General features: G+C 39.2%; 1 protein-coding gene across 2 annotated transcripts in view; it reads right to left on the reverse strand.

Annotated features, from left to right (window-relative positions):
- Positions 1–16,449, reverse strand: part of PRTG (protogenin) — a 125,031-nt gene extending 108,582 nt beyond the window's left edge. For both annotated transcript variants that reach the window (XM_068551962.1, XM_068551953.1), the window contains exons 1-2: positions 16,203–16,449; positions 13,678–13,980 (exon numbers count right to left, since the gene is read on the reverse strand). In XM_068551962.1, the coding sequence (XP_068408063.1) occupies positions 13,678–13,980; positions 16,203–16,296 (397 nt within the window). In that variant the 5' untranslated portion in view covers positions 16,297–16,449. The remainder of the gene's footprint in view (positions 1–13,677; positions 13,981–16,202) is intronic.
- Positions 16,450–20,590: the final 4,141 nt, after the last annotated feature.

A 20,590-nucleotide genomic window follows, 5' to 3' on the forward strand; every position in this document is an offset into this window, starting at 1 on the left:
ATTTTGTCAGGTTGTATGTGACAGCTGTCATATCAGCTTGCATTTAAAAAACAACATCAAAATTGGTGAATTTTTGTATAGCCATTTTAATATTGAAGATGGAAGAAAAAAACTATTTTCAGCCTATTATGCTTTATTATTTCAAGAAAGATAAAAACGCAACTGAAACGCAAAAAAAGATTTGTGCAGTGTATGGAGAAGGTGCTGTGACTGATTGAACGTGTCAAAAGTGGTTTGCGAAGTTTCGTGCTGGAGATTTCTCGCTGGACGATGCTCCTTGGTCGGGTGGACCAGCTGAAGTTGACAGAGATCAAATCGAGACATTAACTGAGAACAATCAACATTATACCAGGCAAAAGATAGAAAACATACTCAAAATATCCAAATCAAGTGCTGAAAATCATTTGCACCAGCTTGGTTATATGAATCACTTTGATGTTTGGGTTCCACATAAGTGAAGCGAAAAAACATGCTTGACTGTATTTCTGTATGCGATTCTCTACTTAAACGTAATGAAAACATTCTGTTTTTAAAACAAATTGTGACAGGCAATGAAAAGTGGATACTGTACAATAATGTGGAACGGAAGAAATCGTGGGGCAAGTGAGATGAACCACCACCAGCCACACCAAAGGCTGGTCTTCATCCAAAGAAAGTGATGTTGTGTATATGGTGGGATTGGAAGCGAGTCCTTTATTATGAGCTCCTTCCAGAAAACCAAATGATTAATTCCAATGAGTACTGCTTCCAATTAGACCAACTGAAAGCAGCATTTGACAAAAAGCGTCCAGAGTTAGTCAACAGAAAATGTATAATTTTCCATCAGGATAATGCAAGACCGCATGTTTCTTTGATGACCAGGCAAAAATTGTTACAGCTTGGCTGGGAAGTTCTGATTCATCTGTCATACTCACCAGACATTGCACCTTCAGATTTCCATTTATTTTCGTCTTTACAAAATTCTGTTAATGGAAAAAATTTCAATTCCCTGTAAAAGGCACCTGGAACAATTCTTTGCTCAAAAAAAACAAAAAGTTTTGGGAAGGTGGAATTATGAAGTTGCCTGAAAAATGGCAGAAGGTAGTGGAACAAAACAGTGAATATGTTGTTCAATAAAGTTCTTGGTGAAAATGAAAAATGTGTCTTTTACTTTTATTTAAAAACAGAAGGAACTTTTTGGCCAACCCAATAGAAATGGAAAAGCCAATCCTAAAATTCATATGGAATTGCAGAGAGCCATGAATAGCCAAAACAGTCTTAGAAAAGAAGAACAAAGTTGGATGACTTACCACTGGATGTGGTAACGGATTCTTAGATATAGCATCAAAAGCACAACCAACAATAGAAAAAATCAACTGGACCTCATCGAAATTAAAAACTTTTGTGCATCAAAGAATATTATCAAGAAAGTGAAATGACAAAAATACAGAATTGAAGAAAATATTTGTAAATCATATAATTTATAAGGGTTTACTTTACTGTCCGGAATATATAAAGAACTCCTACAACTCAACAACACAACGATCAACATCCCAATTTTTTTAAATGGGCAAAAAACTTGAATAGATATTTCTCCAAAGAAAATATACAAATGGCCAACATGCACATGAATAAATGTTTGGTGTCTCCTCAAAAGGTTAAATGTAGAATTATCAGATGACCTAGCAATTCCACTACTAGGTATATGCCCAAAAGAACTGAAAAGAGTGACTCAAACAAATATTTATGTGCCAATGTTCATTGCAGAATTATTCAGAATAGTCTAAAGATGGAAACAATCCAAGTGTCCATCAACAGATGACTAGATAAATAAAATATGGTATATCACACAAAAGAATCTTATTCAGCCCCCAAAAAGGAATGAAGTACTGACACATGCTAAAACATGGAGGAACCTTGAAAATATTATGCTAAGTGAAAGAAGCCAGACACAAAAGTCCACATACTGTATGATTCCATTTTTATAATATATACAGAAAAGGCAAATCTACAGAGACAGAAACTGGATTAGTGGTTCCAGGGAATAGGGGAGGGGAGAGTTGGGAGGTGTGGGGTTTCTTTCTGGGGTGATGGATATAATCTAGAATTAGACAGTGGTGATAGATGCACAAAACCTACTGACTTGTACACTTTGAGAGGGTGAACTTTGTGGTACGTGAATTCTATCTCAATAAAACTGTAGTTATAAAAACCATTTCCAAGCTAGATACAGGCTGTCACTATGCCCCCTCTTCCCATAAGATAGTAATGACACATGCTCAACCATTTATTTAAAACTCAACCTTCTGGGGAATTCCCAGTGGCCCAGTGGTTACAACTCTGCCGTTTCAGGCCGAGGGCCTGAGTTCGATCCCTGGTCAGGGAACTAAGATCCCACAAGCTGTGCGGCATGGCAAGCAAGAAAGCAAGCAAGCAAATAAATAAATAAATAAATAGTAGTTTTCATTAAAAGAAAAAAAAAACCCCAACCTTTTAATTACAAAAGAGTCTCACTCCATCGGAGGTTCTTCAAAGACACACTGAAAATCACTGCTTTAGATGAAACTTCCATTTGGATAGATGTATCAACAAACACTGAGCCTCTAAAGAGACAAGAGCTCAAAATCTCCCCACACTGAAGTTATCCACAAGAAAAGAAGTTCCATGAAGTGTTACAGGACCAGTAAAAATATGAACACATTAGTGATTTTCACTACATCGACAAAAACAACATCAAAACCTTATATAAGTACAGTAAAGGGTAAGTTGCACAATGATAAAATATTTTTAACATAAATATTAAGAAATGTAAGAAGTATCTTTAACCTCAGGGTCAATTCCATTACCATTCACTTTTCTATATTCTGGGTGTGAAGAGATATTTGAATATAGTAAGACACACTTCCACACAATACACAGGACAAAATCTTTATTTAAGCATTTCAAATTCATGACAAGAATTAGCAAACCTGAGCTCTGGTCTCAGATCTAGCAGCTGTGCCCTTGGATAAGGCAGTTAACTCCTTCAAGCTTCATATTTATTATTTGCAAAATAGAAATTTCTAAGACTACAAATTGTGCTCTTTACTCATGTTAGAGAAAGGCAGAATGATACTGCAAGTCAAATTAGGAAGCAAGGACTCTCTGCTGACTATGGGATAAGTTTTACGAATCTTAAGGTTCTCTCTTCAAAATGTTCATAGCCAGTATCTAAACAAGTCTTTAAAATTTTGGAGATCAGTGGAAAATAATAATGTATTTTCTTTGTCTTTTATTTTCTAAAAATGTCATCCCCTTTGGAAAGTTGTCTAACAGGAAAAAACTTTGATTAATCACTTTCCTTCTGTTCTGATAAAGAATGGTAGAGAGGAAACCATAAACCTCCTAGAGGAGAACATAGGCAGAACACTCTGACATAAACTGTAGCAGGGTTTTTTTGGATCTGTCTCCTAAAGCAAAGGAAATAAAAGCAAAAATAAACAAATGGGATCTAATTAAACTTAAAAGCTTTTGAGCATCAAAGGAAACCATCAACAAAATGAAAAGGTAACCTACTGAATGGGAGAAAACATTTACAAATGATATGACTGATAAGGGGTTAATATCCAAAATATATAAACAGCTCATACAACTTAATATCAAAAAAAAAAACCTGATTAAAAAATTGGCAAAAGACCTGAATAGACATTTTTCCAAAGAAGACATACAGATGGTTAACAGGCACATGAAAAGATGCTCAATATTGTTAATCATCAGAGAAATGCAAATTAAAACCACGATGAGCTATCACCACACACCTGTCAGAATGGCCATCATCAAAAAAACAAAAATAACAATGTTGGTGATGATGTGGAGAAAAGGGCACCCTTGTACACTACTGGTGGGAATGTAAATTGGTGCAGCCACTACGGAAAACAGTATGGAGATTTCTCAAAAAACTAAAAACCATATGACCCAGCAATTCCACTCCTGGGTATATATATACCCCCCCCCCAAAAAAAAAACCAAAACACTAATTCAAAAAGATACATGATGTACCCTAACATTCATAGCAGCATTATTTACAATAGCCAAGATATGGAGGCAACCTAAGTGTCTGTCAACAGATGAATGGATAAAGAATATGTGGTATACATATACATACAATTCTACTCATCCATAAAAAAGAATGAAATTTTGCCATTTGCAACAACATGGATGGACTTGGAGGATATTATGCTAAGTGAAATAAGTCAGAGAAAGATAAATACTATATGACATCATTTATTTGTGGAATCTAAAAACTACAACAAACTAGTGAATATAACAAAAAGAAACAGTCTTACAGATATAGAGAACTAGTGGTTACCAGTGGGGAGAGGGAAGCAGGGAGTGGTAAAATAGGGGTAAGGGATTAAGAGGTACAAACTACTAAGTATAAAATAAATAAGCTACAAGGATATATTGTAAACACAGGGAATATAAGCAATATTTTATAATAACTATAAATGGAGTATAACTTTTAAAATTTGTGAATCACTATGTTGTTCACCTGTAAGTTACATAATATTGTACATTAACTATATCTCAATTAAAAAAATAAAAAGAATGGTGGAGTCGATTCTAGTATGGTAAGAAAATGATCACCTTTCTACTGACCAACTGTGGATCCACTTATAATTTCTCATTGTACCATGTGCTAAGCAGTAAAATTTTTTCCCTAAATATCAGAGCTTCCAAGTTGACAACTGGTAGGCTGAAAATTAAACTTAAATTTCACAAAGTTTCTTCTGTCTGTGTACTTTCTTTCAAGTATTAATTATGACAGATTTCTAAAAATGTGGTAAATCATCCAGGTAAAGATACTTATAGGCTTTGAAGAAATCATATTCCATCACTGGGATAACATTCATAATCCTTTTCGTGAAACTTCTGGTAACCTTACTGCTTTACTGAAGTTGGTCCCTCAGTTAAAATTATGTTAAAAGTATTACTAAGTCAGAGCATGAAGGTATGGCTTTCTTAAATATACAAAAAGTGAATTCTTTTTATTAAGAAAACAGTGAACACATTTAGCGGATAAAATTATTTAAGAAAATTTGTGAACTCCCTCTTAAAAAGAAGTACCAAAATGCAATACCAACATCAAAGCATTTTTTTCTTGTTATGTGTCCAGTTTGAGGTCAGTACTTTAATCGAAATTACTTTAAATCCAATCAGAGGGACTCAAGCTAATTCAGTTTGAAAGCTGGGGGAAAAATTAAACCTTATCATTCTTAACAGGAATTGGCGGTCGTAGTGGGGAAGCCAGTATAATCTATTTCTATTAAAACACTAATAACATTAGCAAAACTCTCTTAAGATGAAACCAGCAGCTATTTTTTTAAACACCGAGTCAACAAACATTAGAATACACTATTAATTATTAGCAGAACCAGATACATATTTGTAAAGTTATACCTCTCCTACACTATGTCAACCTTCAAAGCGGCACAACTATTCTGAACTGTCCAATCCCAGACAAAGTAATTTATTTTTCTAGGCTCTTAAAAATAGTACTAATTCAAATTATCAGTATTGGTTTAAGGCCTCCCCATCTCCAAAAGCAGATCTTCCTAAGGTCCACTGCAAGAGTATGAATCCTTAAAAGTACCAAGTTAAATAACTGACTAGCTTTTTAAAAATTTTTCTCAATGACTTAAATGGTTCTCTTGCAATGTGATTGGACTCAGCCTTACAAAAAATATAACTTATTGGCCACTTACTTAGAATTACAATAACAGAATTAAAAAACTAAGGGCACTGTGTTGCTCAATATCCATCCCTCCTTTTTTCCCCCCAGGCACCTATTTTTACAGATAAGACAAGGATCTGACAAGGATCAGAATGATTAAGTGATTTGTCTAAAGTCGTATAAGTCACCAACAATGGAGAAGGCATTAATGCTTGGCTCTTCTGCCTTTTTGTCATTCTTTCTGCTTCCCCACCTCACCCCTCCCAGCAACTCAGTAAAAATTTAGCAGCATGAAGGGTATTTACCAGCTATTGGAAATTGTCAACTTCATAATTTCTTTACGAAATGACTACAAGGACAGGAAAACAAGCACTCAAGAATATTAAAATTCTGTTTTGACTCAAACACTATTTCCCTCAAATATAATGAAAATGTGCATTCTTCTCTTCTATTTTGAACTAACTGATGATTTGTTCTACTCCAAGTACGTTTTTGACATAGAACACATGGTGCCAAAAACGTTTAGCCAGACTTGCTCAGCACTAGAATCACTCATTAAAATATTCTGCTTCCTCCTTCATCTATCTCAACTTGCCCACTTGAGCCACCAGTGGCTAGTGGCCTCTACGGGTGACTGACCGCATGTAGCAACAATCGTAACTTTTACTAGCATAAACAGCTTAATCAAAACGGAAGCACGCACATAGAGTGATATCCTGGGAAAGATAAAAACTGTGAAGTCCCTGCCCACGACTACTAAGTAATCTAAAACAAATATTTCAATAATAACCACTCCATTTGCCTGTGACTTTCTATGTACTAGTTAATATACTTTAGTGTCTAATTCTTTTCCCTTCTGTCGCCCCTGGATGCCCCCACAAGATGCTACCATCTTTACATCATTATGTGCAGAAGTGAAATTGCTTCTGCCCAAAATAAGTCTATGGTACCACTGAATTAGCTGAAAAGATTTCCGTTAACCATTCACCCAATGGAAAACCTACCACACGGCAAATGTTATTCTCTGGGCTGTTAATCTCATACAGTTTTACTTCTCACCATGCAGAGAGCATCACAAAAGATGTTCTCTAACATTAACCACACATGGAGATTTCTCATATCTCTTCAACTATGGTGTCCATCACATCAAGAAAAGAAAGGTGCTACGTAAACACAGTTAAATGAGATTTGCATTTACTCTTAGACTAGATATCCCCCAAAAAAGATCTGAAATACTGAAATCAAAATGAATGAACCTACAGAAGGGTAAACTCTTTTTTTTTTTTTTTTTTTTTTAATCAGTCATCAATTTTATACACATCAGTGTATACATGTCAATCCCAATCGCCCAATTCAGCACACCACCATCCCCACAGAAGGGTAAACTCAAGAGTAGCAGTTTTCAATGTACTATGTGTGAAAAGGGATGGAAAGGCTTCACTCCACATTAGACAAACAACAATCCAAACACATTTCTTTATCAAGCTTCCTTGACAGTACCTAAAAATAGTTAAGTCGTCTCCAATCAATAAATTTAACACTGCTAAAAACAAAAAAAGTTGAATATCAAGTTAAGACAGAAACAGTTGAAATACTAATAGCCTAGTGACACTTGGAAAGAAGTTTTGCACTACTCTCAGAAACATCAGTGGTTCTCAACCAGGGGCGATTTTGCCTCCCAAAACACATTCTTTGGTCACCACAACTAGGAAGGGGTGCTATTGGCATCTGGTGTGTAGAGGCCAGAGATGCTGCTACACATCCTACCTTGCAAAAGTCAGCCTCTGCAATGCAGAATCACCTAGTCCAAGATGTCAACTGCCCCAAGGCTGAGAAACCCTGAGAAATGCAATCCACAGCTCAAAAAAAAAAAAAAGAAAAGAAATTTATTTTTTTATTTACTTGTTCGGTAAATGTCGGTGGCGTGGAAGATCCATTCTGAGTAGTACTAAGAAGACTACAAAACAATAAACAGGCCATTTTGGAGGATTATTCCAAAGGAATATGATTTATTTAGAGAAAGTCGTCTGTATGAAGCAATATCATTTAAAAAAAAACTGTCACACTGTCCTAAACAGGGATTTACTATAGTTTCATAAAGTAAGACTGTTAAAGAAAATTCCCTTTCCATCAGTCCTAACAACAAATCCAATGAGGATACACGTTTGAAACCAGGACCCTGAACAATGATTGCATTCTCCAATAGTTACTTGATTAATCTAGCCACTACAAATGCTAAAGCTGTAAAATATACATATACGAACACAAGAAAAAGGCAGACCCTCCAGAAACTTAAAAAGAAAATCCCAAACATTTTAAATTCATGCCTTCTGCTCAAGTCTACAAGAATTTGGCTTTTAAAGCTCATCAAAAGCAGTTTCTGAGAACCAGAGGTTAAAAAAAGAAAAAGAAAAAAAACCAAGGAACGTAAAAGTCAGGAAAGTATTTGTCAGATTAGTGTCAGAGACCTTTGTGAGGATGACACCTTTATCCTCTGCAATACATATCCCTAAAGCAGTTCACTTGGCTTCAGAATTATAGCCACTGAAGGTAATTTGGAACATTCTCACCTTCTTTGTACATCATTATTGTCAACTGTTGACTGTGAACTTGCTCTGTGCAGATTACCATGTTAGGACAACTTCCAATACTGCTTCAATGACTACAACCATATCTTCTTCTTCCTCTCATTTACCAAGATTTTTACCAAATGAGAGTTTTAAAAATGTTTTAATAAAGAGTCTGAACACTATAAACTCTCAGAAGTACTAAAACAGCCCTGACTGGGACTTCCCCGGTGGTCCGGTGATTAAGACTCTGTGCTCCCAAGGCAGGGAGCCGGGGTTCAATCCCTGGTCAGGGAACTAAGATCCCAGATGCCGCGACTAAGAGATCCCACGTGCTGCAACTAAGACCTGGCACGACCAAAGAAATAAATTAATATTTTTTAAAATAAATTAAAAAATAAAATAGCCCTGACTGACAACAAAATCTTTACTTGGGGTACAACTTTTAGAATTTCTCTTAAAACAGATCAATAATCAGTGCTGTTTTTAAAGTTCAACTATAATCCTCAGCAAAATGCCTGACTTAACATTATTATTTTCATATTAATAGTAATTGCCAGTTTAAAAGCTGAAAGTAATCAACCCTAACTGAGCACCTCTGCCTAGGAGAAATAAAAATCATCTCTCAAAATTGTAGTCAAGAATATTAGGGTTTTCAAAAAAGTAACCTCAAATGCATGTACTTATTAACTGAAATACTCCTTCAACCTAACACCCTGCTTAAGAGATTTGTTTTCTGCTATTCTTTTAAACTGCTCTGGACCTCATCAACAGGCCCAGCTGTTAAATTCAGGAGCAATGACAACAAATGCCTAGGCAAACAAGTGCTGAGAGTTAGGGCCTTTCTTTAGAATAATCAGAGCTGGTTGACACAAGAGGGCCATACCAAATGCCCTTTCAAAATTCCATTAAGAAGCTGGACAAAAATAAAATAAACAAACACATTTATACATCTTAAAGCAAATTATAATTCCACCCCTCAGTGGACGCTGCTTCATTGAAAAATAAAAAATCCAACAACTTTCAAAAACAGTGAGATAGCGTTACAGGTTTCTGCAGATGAGAAATGATCCTCACTAATCAAGTGCAAAGTGGGAAAAACTGGTTCCATTACCCAGTGATCACCAGGTACCTGATAAACCTTTCAGGTAGACAGACTTTAAGAACCAAGTATCATTGTAAATAAGCCTGTAGAACTACATGTGCTTTTACCTCCCTGATTTAACTTATGCAATTTTAAGCTAGTAAATTTTTAATTTAAAGATGTACTTTTGAACCATACCCCCTTCTCTTTAAAGATAGATGATTTTTCTTAGACCCAGAAAGCACCACCTGAACGTTATCTACAATGTTGGCAGATTGGTCTCTCTAAATATCTCAGTCTGTCTTATTTTTCCAAAATCAAACAACTTTTACTTTTGTGTTAGCACTCTTAAGTTAGGGCAAGTAACTGTTAACAGCTTAATTTGAAGTGAACATGCACACAGGTAAGAGACAATGTCCTTTACAGCATCTACAAATCTCAATAAAAAGTGACAATGAAGCAAACTCTTGCCCATCCTGGGTCCAGGATCATTAATAAAATTCAAAATCTAGGCTAATAGTCTCATAGCTCTTACCTTTCTCTTTTTTCAATATACCACCCACCCTCTTTTCTTTCGAACATGACTCTAAATGTTTTCAATATATTTTAACTTCACATTTCAAGATCAGCTTTGAGCTATAATTTATGTACTACTCTTTAAGCTCGGAACCACACTCACAGAACAGTTTTTCATTAATCTCATCAAAAAACCTCAAGTTTCATCTCAACTTAAACTGAAGTAATAAACACTTTATTCATGGAAAACAACCTACATCATCCTTTCACAGGAGACTACTGCTACATAAAATTACAGAAATAGACACCCCCCCCCCCAAAAACAATTTTATGGATGCTAAAACTAATCTCAAAATTTTGGAGAAAAAAACCCATCATAAAGTTATAATAATTCCTATGGTCTTCCAGCTACAAATGCTCATTTAAAAAATTATTTTGCACCCAAGCAAACAGTCCTGAAAAACCCAACAAATATAAGCCAGCTTTATGTTCTCTTTCCCTCTATCCTAAGACTTCAATTTCCACCTTTTATGGAAAGGAAATAAACAACCAGCTTCCTGTTCAATCACTAGCTTACGGCCAGTCTTTTACACATCACAGAACACAACCCGCCTCCTTTACTTCTCTCAAATGTCTCATCTTAATTTAAACTTGTTGAAATATGAGACCGTTTTACCACACTAATGCTTTCCTATGAAATTTATCTTACTTCAACATTTAGAATGCAAGAAATGTCAAGATGTCATAGATTACTTCTCACTCCTAAAATATTTAAATTAGATTATTTATGTAGTGAAGACTTAGCCCCTATGAAAGTGAAAATTTGATTTTGTTAAAAATACTGAAATTTATGGGAAATGGTTTAATATTCTGTTCTTACTATTGTATACAACCAGAAAAAGAGCCTCCCACATTACTCCCCTTTCTATTCCATTACATGAAAATGTAAAATGGCTAAAATGGCTATCAGTAAAAAGGATTAACTTTTTTAAAAACCTGAATATTACTTTAACCCTATACTTCCCTTTAAAAATGGGATGCCTTAGAAAAACTAAGTTAGACAAATCCTTTTGTGCTTGGATGAACAACAGGAAAGCAAAGCCTCCAGGCCTTTGGGGAGGAACCTTGTGCCCACAGCCAGCTCTGATGTGCCTGGGAGATAAGGCTCCACAGGGACACTTAAGGAAAGGCCTGTTCACATTTGAATTTCTGCATTCCTCAAGAACAATTCATGGCAATAACTAACTTTGCAGAAGAGCTACATGAAAGCTTTGGCCAATGAATGAGGGTCATCTGCTCTTTATCACAAGGGTAAAACCTCATCCTGGCCAGTTTCTAACCTTTTAACCCTGTGAATTCCTAATTTACACATGAATAATGGAATTCTTGCCTAGAGTGCAACTTTCAGCTTCTAGTTCCTCAGTTTAGAAACCAAGACTTGATTGCCTGTGTTAAAAATCTAAAACTTGCACAGATTAAAGTTTTAGATTTCCAGGTGCTGTCCTACTTATTACACTTCAGAACTAAAAGATATGCTTGCTGACAAAATCCTCGAGCAGAAAATAAAAAGAACACACTTGCACCCTGCTGCTATCACTAACTAGGAGAGAACTAACCTTTTAAAAAAAACCCACAAAAACAGAATGTCCACTTAATGCCTATTCTCTTCCCGTTTAATACGTATAACGTCTTACCCTGAACAGAGGATAAAGTCATCTGAGCCTACAGTGTCATTGGACATTGCTTCTCAGATATCAGAACTAACTTTGTGAATTTCAAATCTCTAAGAAATTTCATTTCTAAAGAAAAATCTAAACCCACTATGCATTTATTTTAAATCTATAATACTGAATGCAATTTCCTAGCAAAGCACCACCTCCAAGTTAAATGTGTGCATATGAAAAGTGTGGTTCCTATAACTAACATACTACAGTTGATATTTAACAGCAAAGCAATGTTCTACATAGTTTAACTGGAAAGTTTTTGATACTTAAAATATGAATACTTCACCACAAAAGCCTTCAAAATGATTCACATCTAATAAAATATTTGTCATTAATAATTTTTATAAAGATACAAAATCTGAAGCTACTCAAAAAGCCAATACTAACATTGTTTCACTGTTACTATGTTAATACTGTTCAGACTTTATTTATGAAAACTGAAAGCTCTGTGTGTTTTCAAAGTATCTCTGAGTGCCTTAGAATTGTCAGGCTTCTAAGGAGGTCCTGGAAATACCGTGTGGTCATGACAAATGCTTCATCTTTCAAAGCCCATCTGCCCCCTCCACCTTTCCATCCTGCCCCTCTCCTCTCTGGCACGGTAATACAAGTTACAGTTCCTGGATATGAAAACACAATATTCCACAAACCCAAAAAGGTAGAAAAATTACAACTCTATAGAACAATTTTACATTAGACAAAAATTAAATGAACAGGACATAAGCATAAAAAGCACACTATCCTGAAAACAATACTGTACTGAAAAACCACTACTCAACAATAACAACACAAAAAGATGATTATTGGCCAATGATCACAGCAAAAAAAAAAAAAAGTTTATCAGACATTCTCTCAGGTTTATACTATTCTGAGGGAGGGGGACTAGAATTGGAAATCTCTACTTTTCTGACATTTTTCAATACAAAAATATCTTTGCTTGCAATTTATTTTCCACTATTAATTATTATTGTACAAATAAAATATATCACTAAAATGAGGATGGCATGAATATGGCCATGGACTGTTACAATAAAGTCACCTAGGAAACCCCCACCAATAGCTGAATTTCAACTGTGGAGACCCTGAAGAAACTATTTCTTAAAGATTATGACTTTATCTCAAGAGCTCCCTCCTCCTGTTGTTCATCTTGTAAATGATCAATTTGGAGGTATAGTGCAAAATCTGTCTTTTGAGGATTAACAAAAGCTTGTAGCTAGGATGCCTGTAAAACTATTTTTAAGATACAGTTGTGCTGTGTTTTGTTTTGTCTTAAGATTTACATTGTCTTTTGTAACCTTGAGTGCTGGGTATTTGATCACCTGAAGAGGTGGAAAGCCTCAGTGAAAACAAGGAGTTCTCTAACTATCCTAGGCCCATGTTTACACTCAACAGTTACCAGGGCAACCACCAAGCAGTGGGTCACTTGGACAAATGGTTGATCTGACTGGGTTGTTAATACAAAGGAAATCATTAGACAGCAAACTTTATGACAACTGGAAAAAAGTGGGCAGATCTGGTTTAAGTCCATTAGGCATAATATGGAAATGGCCTTAATCTCTTTCTCTCCCAGCAGGAAAAGCCTAGGAATACTTCAAAGGCTTGAGAGTTACTGACCAATGCCCTCTCTTTCAATTAAAAAGCAACATGGGTGATCTTAAAGCAGTCAGAGAAATGGAAGCTTGGGCTATATGAAAGATTTAGCACTTAAGGGTCATCTACAAAGCAGAAAAAGTTGCTTGTGATTTTCAAAATTTAATTATTAATTTACAAAAATGAGATTTTAGAACAACTTTTGTTGTGTTGGCCAAACTTTTCATCCAACTTTTTTCACAGTTTGAAACACTTAAATTTATACAAAGCCACCTCTACAGGTTTTGGTGTTCTAAACCTAATGTGACTTTTGTTCTAAATCACTCACTCGAATGTATATTTTTTTTTTCCTCAGATTTTTCTGCATGCCTTAGTTAGCATCAACTACTATCTCCAGGAAAATTCTTAATGTTTGTGTGATATTTCAGGTTAGCATGCTAATGAATCAAGAAATCATCAAAATGTAGCAGTGAAAAACGTCAAACAATCAAGAACTTAAGCACTTACTTGATAAGGTAAGATGAGCTTTTTGACTAAGAATGGCTCCATGTTTGTTCATGGCCAAGCACTGATAAAATCCTTCATCAGACTGCTCTCCTCGCTTGCCTTCCACCTCACTGATGTATAAAGAGCCATTGGACAGAACCTGGATCCGCTTATTTTCAGACACTTTTGCTCCATTTTTCAACCAAGTGACCTTAATAGGAACTTCTCCATGAGCCTGGCAATCTAAAACGACTGGGTCCTTTCTTGTGACAGTTATATCCTGTGGCTCTTTGATAAAAAACAGTTCGCTAAAGCACCATACTCCTACAAGGAAAAGGGGGGAAAGGCATACCCAGAATTATAAGTGTAAAATCATTTCTTAACACACAATTGTAAAACACATATTCAGAGTGTAATGAGACAAAGTTTAACAAACCATATTAATTAACTTACACCTTAATAAGCCAATCTAAGTTTCAGCTAACCTTCTCAACAAATCAGAGAAATCTTTTTACAACATCTTATACTAAAAAGCATAGGGAAGATTTCAATAACTTTTACCCCTTTTAAGAATTCTGTCCTCAAGTGCCTTGCTAGAGTTTCAAAATCATCAGGAAAACTCTTGAGCACAAGCTGTTTGCTTACTTTTACGAGCTTGTCAAAAAGATCTTGAACAGGGTAAGTCGTAAAAGTCTAATTTTACAAGAAATCATTAGCAAAACTCCGACTCTCTGAACAAGCAAGTTTATTTCCTTGTCCCTTGAAGAGTTTTTGAAACCCTTGGTACCTACTCCTTTGGGAAGTGCGTTTATCTTTTGTGACAGATGACAAGTTTGCACTTTTATATCTGCCCTTCCATAGCAAGGATTCTGTCTCTACTCCTTGAAAGAGACCCATTTACTTAATTTCTGCAGAGTATGGTAGGTATTTAAAAGACAAACATTTGACTTTGAAAAGTTGCTAACTCTTACTGCTTGTACTCAGTGGGTGATCGGATTAGGAAACTTCTATTTCTTTTTTTTTTTTAGAACTACCAACTGTTGGAAAAAAATGCGTGACTAATTGGTCCTTACTGTCTAACAGGGATAGGAGATTGCTTAATCAACCAATACACATTTTTATCAGAGCAGAGTAAAGGCTTTATGCTAGGCATACACATCGTCCCCGGTCCCCGTCAGGATAAAGCATCCGATGACCAACTAATACCCTGTCACCTCCTGCATTTAGCGCAAAGGTCAGCTTAAGTCTTGCATAGTGATTGAGGCCGAGTAGAGTATTAGGGGTTTAGGGGCGGAGGGCATTTCATCTTCCTTCTGATTGTCTTGAATTCATGAGTACCAATCCCCGGGACTGATCTCTGTTTCTCATCAAGGCAGGTCCTCCAAACCTCACACACTAGTCACGCTCCCACGCCCTGGCTGCCGACTTCTCCTAATGGATGCCCAGGGCGACACGAGCGACCCTAATAGCCCCGCGCAGCGAGGACCACTCCGGAAGGCGCCCATTGTGTTTCCGAGTCACATCTGACTTTGATCCTTTTCTCTTGCTAATAGAAAACTAACTCCTCCAGGAAACAAACAAACAAAACAAAAAACCCACGAAAGTCAGGAGTTTGTAACCTGTAAATAAATAAAACAACCCATTCTTCTTAACACCTCTTCTCCCCGCGCCCCCCGCATCCACTTTACAATTTTTAACTCTTTAAGAATAAAACAACACGTCAAAAGAGAAAAATTAGTTCATCCAAGTTTGCGCAAGGCTAACCTGGAGTTTGGAGGGATCTTAAGATTCGCACACATCTCAGGCCCTGCCCCAAAATCCCTAGCTGTTAGAAATAAACCCTACTTAGATACCTTCCTTCTCAGCTTCGGGACCCTTCTCCCTCCCCTCCGGGGCACAAATGGGCCACAAAACTTCCACTCCTCTTCTCTTTCCAATTCCACCCCTCCCGTCTCCTCCTCGTTCGATCCGGATCCCGGAAAGTGGGGGCACTTAGGGGTCTGACCTGGGCGCTGAGTTCACCTATTCTCTCCCCCGCCCTAAAACGTGGGGAAGCCCCCACTGCAAACAGGGGAAGCCGCGCGGAAACGCGGCGCCCCCTGCGCCGTGAGGCTGCCACTAAGGAAACAATATAAATAAAGCCACGTGCGGCCGCGGCGGCCCCGGCTGGAGGGCGGGCGGCGCGGAGCCCAGGCTGGCCCCGAAGGCGAGTACGCGGCCGGAGCGCGGACAATGGCGCGAGGAGAAAGGGGCGAGAGTAGACGGCGGGCGCCGGCCCGCAGCGCGCGGCCTGGGGAGCGCAGCGGGGAGGGGCGGGCGCTGCGAGAGGCGCCCACCGCCGCCCGCGCCCCCACAGAGCCCGCCGGCACCTCGCGCTCCAGCGGCAGCTTCCGACTGGCTGCAGGGAGAGGGCAGAGACCGGGGGTTAGCGCCCCCGCAAAGGACCCGCCGCCGCCCCCCCACAACACACACACACCCGGTTGCCTCCTTCCCCTGCCCACTCGCGCTCGCTCACGCCCCACCGACGCAGAAGAAAGTGCGCCCACCTGGAACGGGGCCGAGGACCGGCAGGAGCAGGAGCGCGCCGAGCAGCATCCCTGGCGGCCGCGGCCGGGCGAGGGGTCGCAGGGAAGGCGCCATTCAGCGGGGCTGGGTGGGCATGCTCCCCGGCCGCCCCGCAGCCGCTGTCCGCCTGCCGGCTCCCTCCTCCGGGCGCTCTCCGCGCGGCGGCTGGACGCGCGCAGCCTGGGCCTCCCGCTTGGGCACCGGCGTGGCGTGGCACGGCGCGGCCGGCGGCTGGTCTCCTCGGGCGCGACGAGGCCGGCGCACGGACACCCGCTCGCAGGAGGCGGGGGGCCCGAGCGTCCGGCCCGGGGGCGGAGTGAGGCGGCGGCTGGAGAGGGCGGGGGCGGTGGAGTGGACAGCGCCGCCGCTGCCGGCCTCGGGACTACTTTCTACATCTGGCCCCTGGTCTGGGGACCGCGAGGTCGGCGCGGCCGCGGAGGGAGACGCTGGGAGGGGGCCCAGTGGCGGCCGGGTCGCGGCCCCGGGGGGAGGGGGCGGGCCCCGCTGGACAGTGCACCTGGGGGTCAAGCCCCGGCTGAGGGTCTCCGGCCCGCTTCCCCGCCCCCTCTGGCTCCCCTCCCCCCTCGCCGTCGAGGACAGAGCCACAAAGGCCGAGCCTCCCGGCCCCGCCTGGCCTGCCCCCGGGCCCCTCTTCCCCCCACCCCCCCAACAGACCACTCCCCTCCACCCCCAGGCTTGTTTAGAATTCGGGGAAGGAGGAGGCGGGGTGAGGGAGGGATGGTGTTGAGAGACGTGAAAAGGCCGGAGACTTCTCCCCTGATGGCCCCTGCCCATCCCCCTCCTTCCCTCACACGCCGAGGCCCTGTGGAGGGAAAACTATTTCCCACTTCGGAGATTTGTCAGCTACACTGGAGGCATCTCCGGGAGATAAGCCCCGACATTTGGAGACGGTTTCTGTCCTCCCTGCCCCCGTGAGATGCAGCCCTGGCTTAAACACATCTCTGAAGAGTGCCCTGAAATGAACAATTACCGTTTGGGGAGACGTTTTATTATCTCTTTCTCAACCTAAAGTCCTTTAATTCGTGAGAACTGTGCACTTAAAAGGCCCTGTGCTGAGAGTTGAGGCCAGATGAGATTTCTAGATTCTCCGAGCTGGGTCTGGGGGACTAGGCGTTGATACTACCTGGTTAGAAGTTAAGCTGGCTAGGAAAGACACAAATGTGAATTTGTTCACGTCTCTTAAAATTAAGTAAGGATAACAAGAGGAGTTAAAAGGTACATTAAAAATGTAATCAGACTGCTACACATGTGTGGATCATGGAGAGCATTTACACGTGGATTAGCGTTTTCTAACCCAAAACTAAATCTATGGCCGTGATGAGGGCACAGGCTAAAAGCTAACCTTAATGAAAGCAGCTGACAGAAATCTAGCTTTTGTCACTAGGACATCAACACACTCGCTGCCTTTAGCATGTTCCAGAAATCCTCCTCATGAGGAAAAAAAAAAAAAAAAAAAAGGAGGGGGAAATCAACAGTTTTAGCACATCTGCTGGGAGTAACCTCCCCCGGAAGCTTACTATAATAGGGATCAGTCTACTTAACAATTTCAACTTAACTGCATGTAATACCCTGGGCTCTATTGCTTCCAAAAGCTGACTTATAATTTAGATGAATTTCAAGTATTTCTAAGCAGCAGAATAAAGGTTCATGGAAAGGGAAAATGTTTAGAAGTAATAAAACATTTGCAGGGATGTTTTAAACATCTGATAAATCAGATATACACAAAGTGATATTCTTAACTGTGTGCGTACTAAACTAGATTTTTTTTTATTGTATGACAGTCTTCTCCCTCTTAACTCCCCCTTCTCCCAGTTCCCTTTCAATTGATCCTAAGTGCTTATATTTCCTGGATAAGAATTGCTAATAAGATGCTTTTATGCTCTCCTTTTTGAGTAAATCAGAAGAATAAAGGCTGGGGGAGGGGAGAGAGAAGCTAAAAAGCAAGGGAAGAACTTTTTTTAAACTGCCACTTTGCCTTTTCTTTAACATTTCAATTAATCATAGGAGCCTTTGATTCTCGTAAGATGGCTTTGGACCTTGACTTGTATTGGGGAAGAACATAGCATTGCATCTAATGTGAAAATAATATAACATATATGATATATATGATACATATGTATAGTGTGATGAGATTAAACTTTTCTGATATATTTACTGTCCCATGCTGGGCAGCAATAAACTTACCCTATGATGTAGTTATACCATATTATATAAAATTTACAGTATACCCTAGGTCACATATTAGTAAGTAGTAACTAGAAACCGGAATCCATGCCTTCTGATTTGTTTGTTGCCCTTTCTACTGTATAATCCTTTATGTCTTTAAATTTAAACTTTTTTTCTTTCTTTCTCCTTCCTTCCTTCTTTCCATCCTTCCTCTCTTTCTCTCCCCCTCCATCCCTTCCTCCCTTCCCTCCTATTCCTGTCGGCTTCAGAATTTATAGCATACTTCTTTAAATAACACAGTACATGTCTTCTTGGACAGTTACATTTTCTTTCATGTATAATACTTGTCTTATGTCATGTAGTAGGCTGCATAAGCTACCTAAGGACATGTTACCTAGTTCTCCAATGCCCCACAGATTCCACTACAGTGCCTTGTGTATAGTAAGTAACACTGCAATGGCTAAGAGTATAGTTTTGAGTGTCTGACAGACTAGAGTTCCAATTTCAGTCTTATGTAGACAAGTTATTTATGCTCTCAAACCTCATCTGTTTAATGGGAATAGGTATAATACCAATGGGACGCTGTGATAGAATGCATGGAAAGTACCTGGTGCATAGCTCTATAAATAATTGCTATTATTATTTTGTGAGTAAATATTCCCACTAGTGCCAAATCTGTGTCCTTCTAGAGTGGGTTTAATTTTGCAATACTCAGGTTTTTAAGAGTCAAATCTGATTAATCTGTTTGGTGGTTACACTGATGGTGACAATAATGTCTTACTGGAATAGTTCCTAAGCTGGTCCTGAAAGAGGTAAGAAATGCCTAGGTGTTTAACCTCCCAAAGTTACCCCCTTGAAGGAAAAAATCTCATTGATATAAACAACTACCTAAGCCCTATTTTGCTTAGGGCTATTCTATATTCTATATTCTAAAACAAGGACAATTATTTTCAAGCCAAAAAGGGTACAGCCTATATAGTTAAAAGAGAACTGAAATCTGATGATGGTAGGTTAAAAAAAAAAAAAAAGGAATCAGTTTTCTCTAAATAAATTCAAGACTCCTAGCCTTTCGGAGGGAAAAATGACATAACTTCTCCCACCAAATTATGGAGCTGTACAAAATGATCTTCCAGCCCTCTGGCTTCTAAACATTATCTGGTTCTATGGAATCATAGGACCATTTGTATATGCTTATGAAGCATAGAGAATGAGAAAACGCAGCAAAAGTCTGGAGTTGTTCAATTTTTTTTTCTGGAGTTGAGCTCCTACTATGTTGGTTAGGTGGCCAGGCCCTGGATGAGGATCACATGCTATGATCTTCATGTGATTTAAGAAATCACTCACTAGGACTTCCTTGGTGGCGGGTGCAGTGGTTAAGAATCCACCTGCCAATGCAGGGGACAAGGGTTCGAGCCCTGGTCTAGGAAGATCCCACATGCTACGGAGCAACTAAGCCCGTGCACCACAGCTACTGAGCCTGCAAGCCACGACTACTGAGCTCGTGTGCCACAACTACTGAAGCCCATGCACCTAGAGCCCGTGCTCCGCAACAAGAGAAGCCACCGCAATGAGAAGCCCACACACCGCAACAAAGAGTAGCCCCTGCTTGCCGCAACTAGAGGAAGCCCGCGCGCAGCAACAAAGACCCAATGCAGCCAAAAATAAATAAAATAATTAATTAATTAAAACAAAAAAAAGAAATCACTCACCGATGAGCTTAATATTTGCCATCAGAAACATTCTGAAATGGATTATTTTAAAAGTGGTGGTAACATCATGGGATTGAAAAATGGTGTGGCTGCTATGGAAAACAGTGTGGCGGTTCCTCAAAAAATTAAAACAGAACTACAATACGATCCAGCAATCCCACTCTGGGTATACATCTAAAATAATTGAAAATAGGATCTTGAAGAGATATTTGCACACCCATGTTCATTGCAACATTATTCATATAGCCAAGATGTGGAGGCAATCTAAATGTTCATCAACGTATGAATGGATAACAGAAAATATATATATATATATATATATATATATATATATATATATATCACAACACATATGATGAAATATTATTCAGCCCTAAAAAAGAATGAAGTCCTGTCATATTCCAGAACATGGATAAACCTGGAGGGAGTTGTGCTAAGTGAAGTTAAGTCAATTGCAAAAAGATAAATAACGC

The sequence above is a fragment of the Eschrichtius robustus genome, chromosome 1, assembly GCF_028021215.1.
Source record: "Eschrichtius robustus isolate mEscRob2 chromosome 1, mEscRob2.pri, whole genome shotgun sequence".
Taxonomy (NCBI): Eukaryota; Metazoa; Chordata; class Mammalia; order Artiodactyla; family Eschrichtiidae; genus Eschrichtius; species Eschrichtius robustus.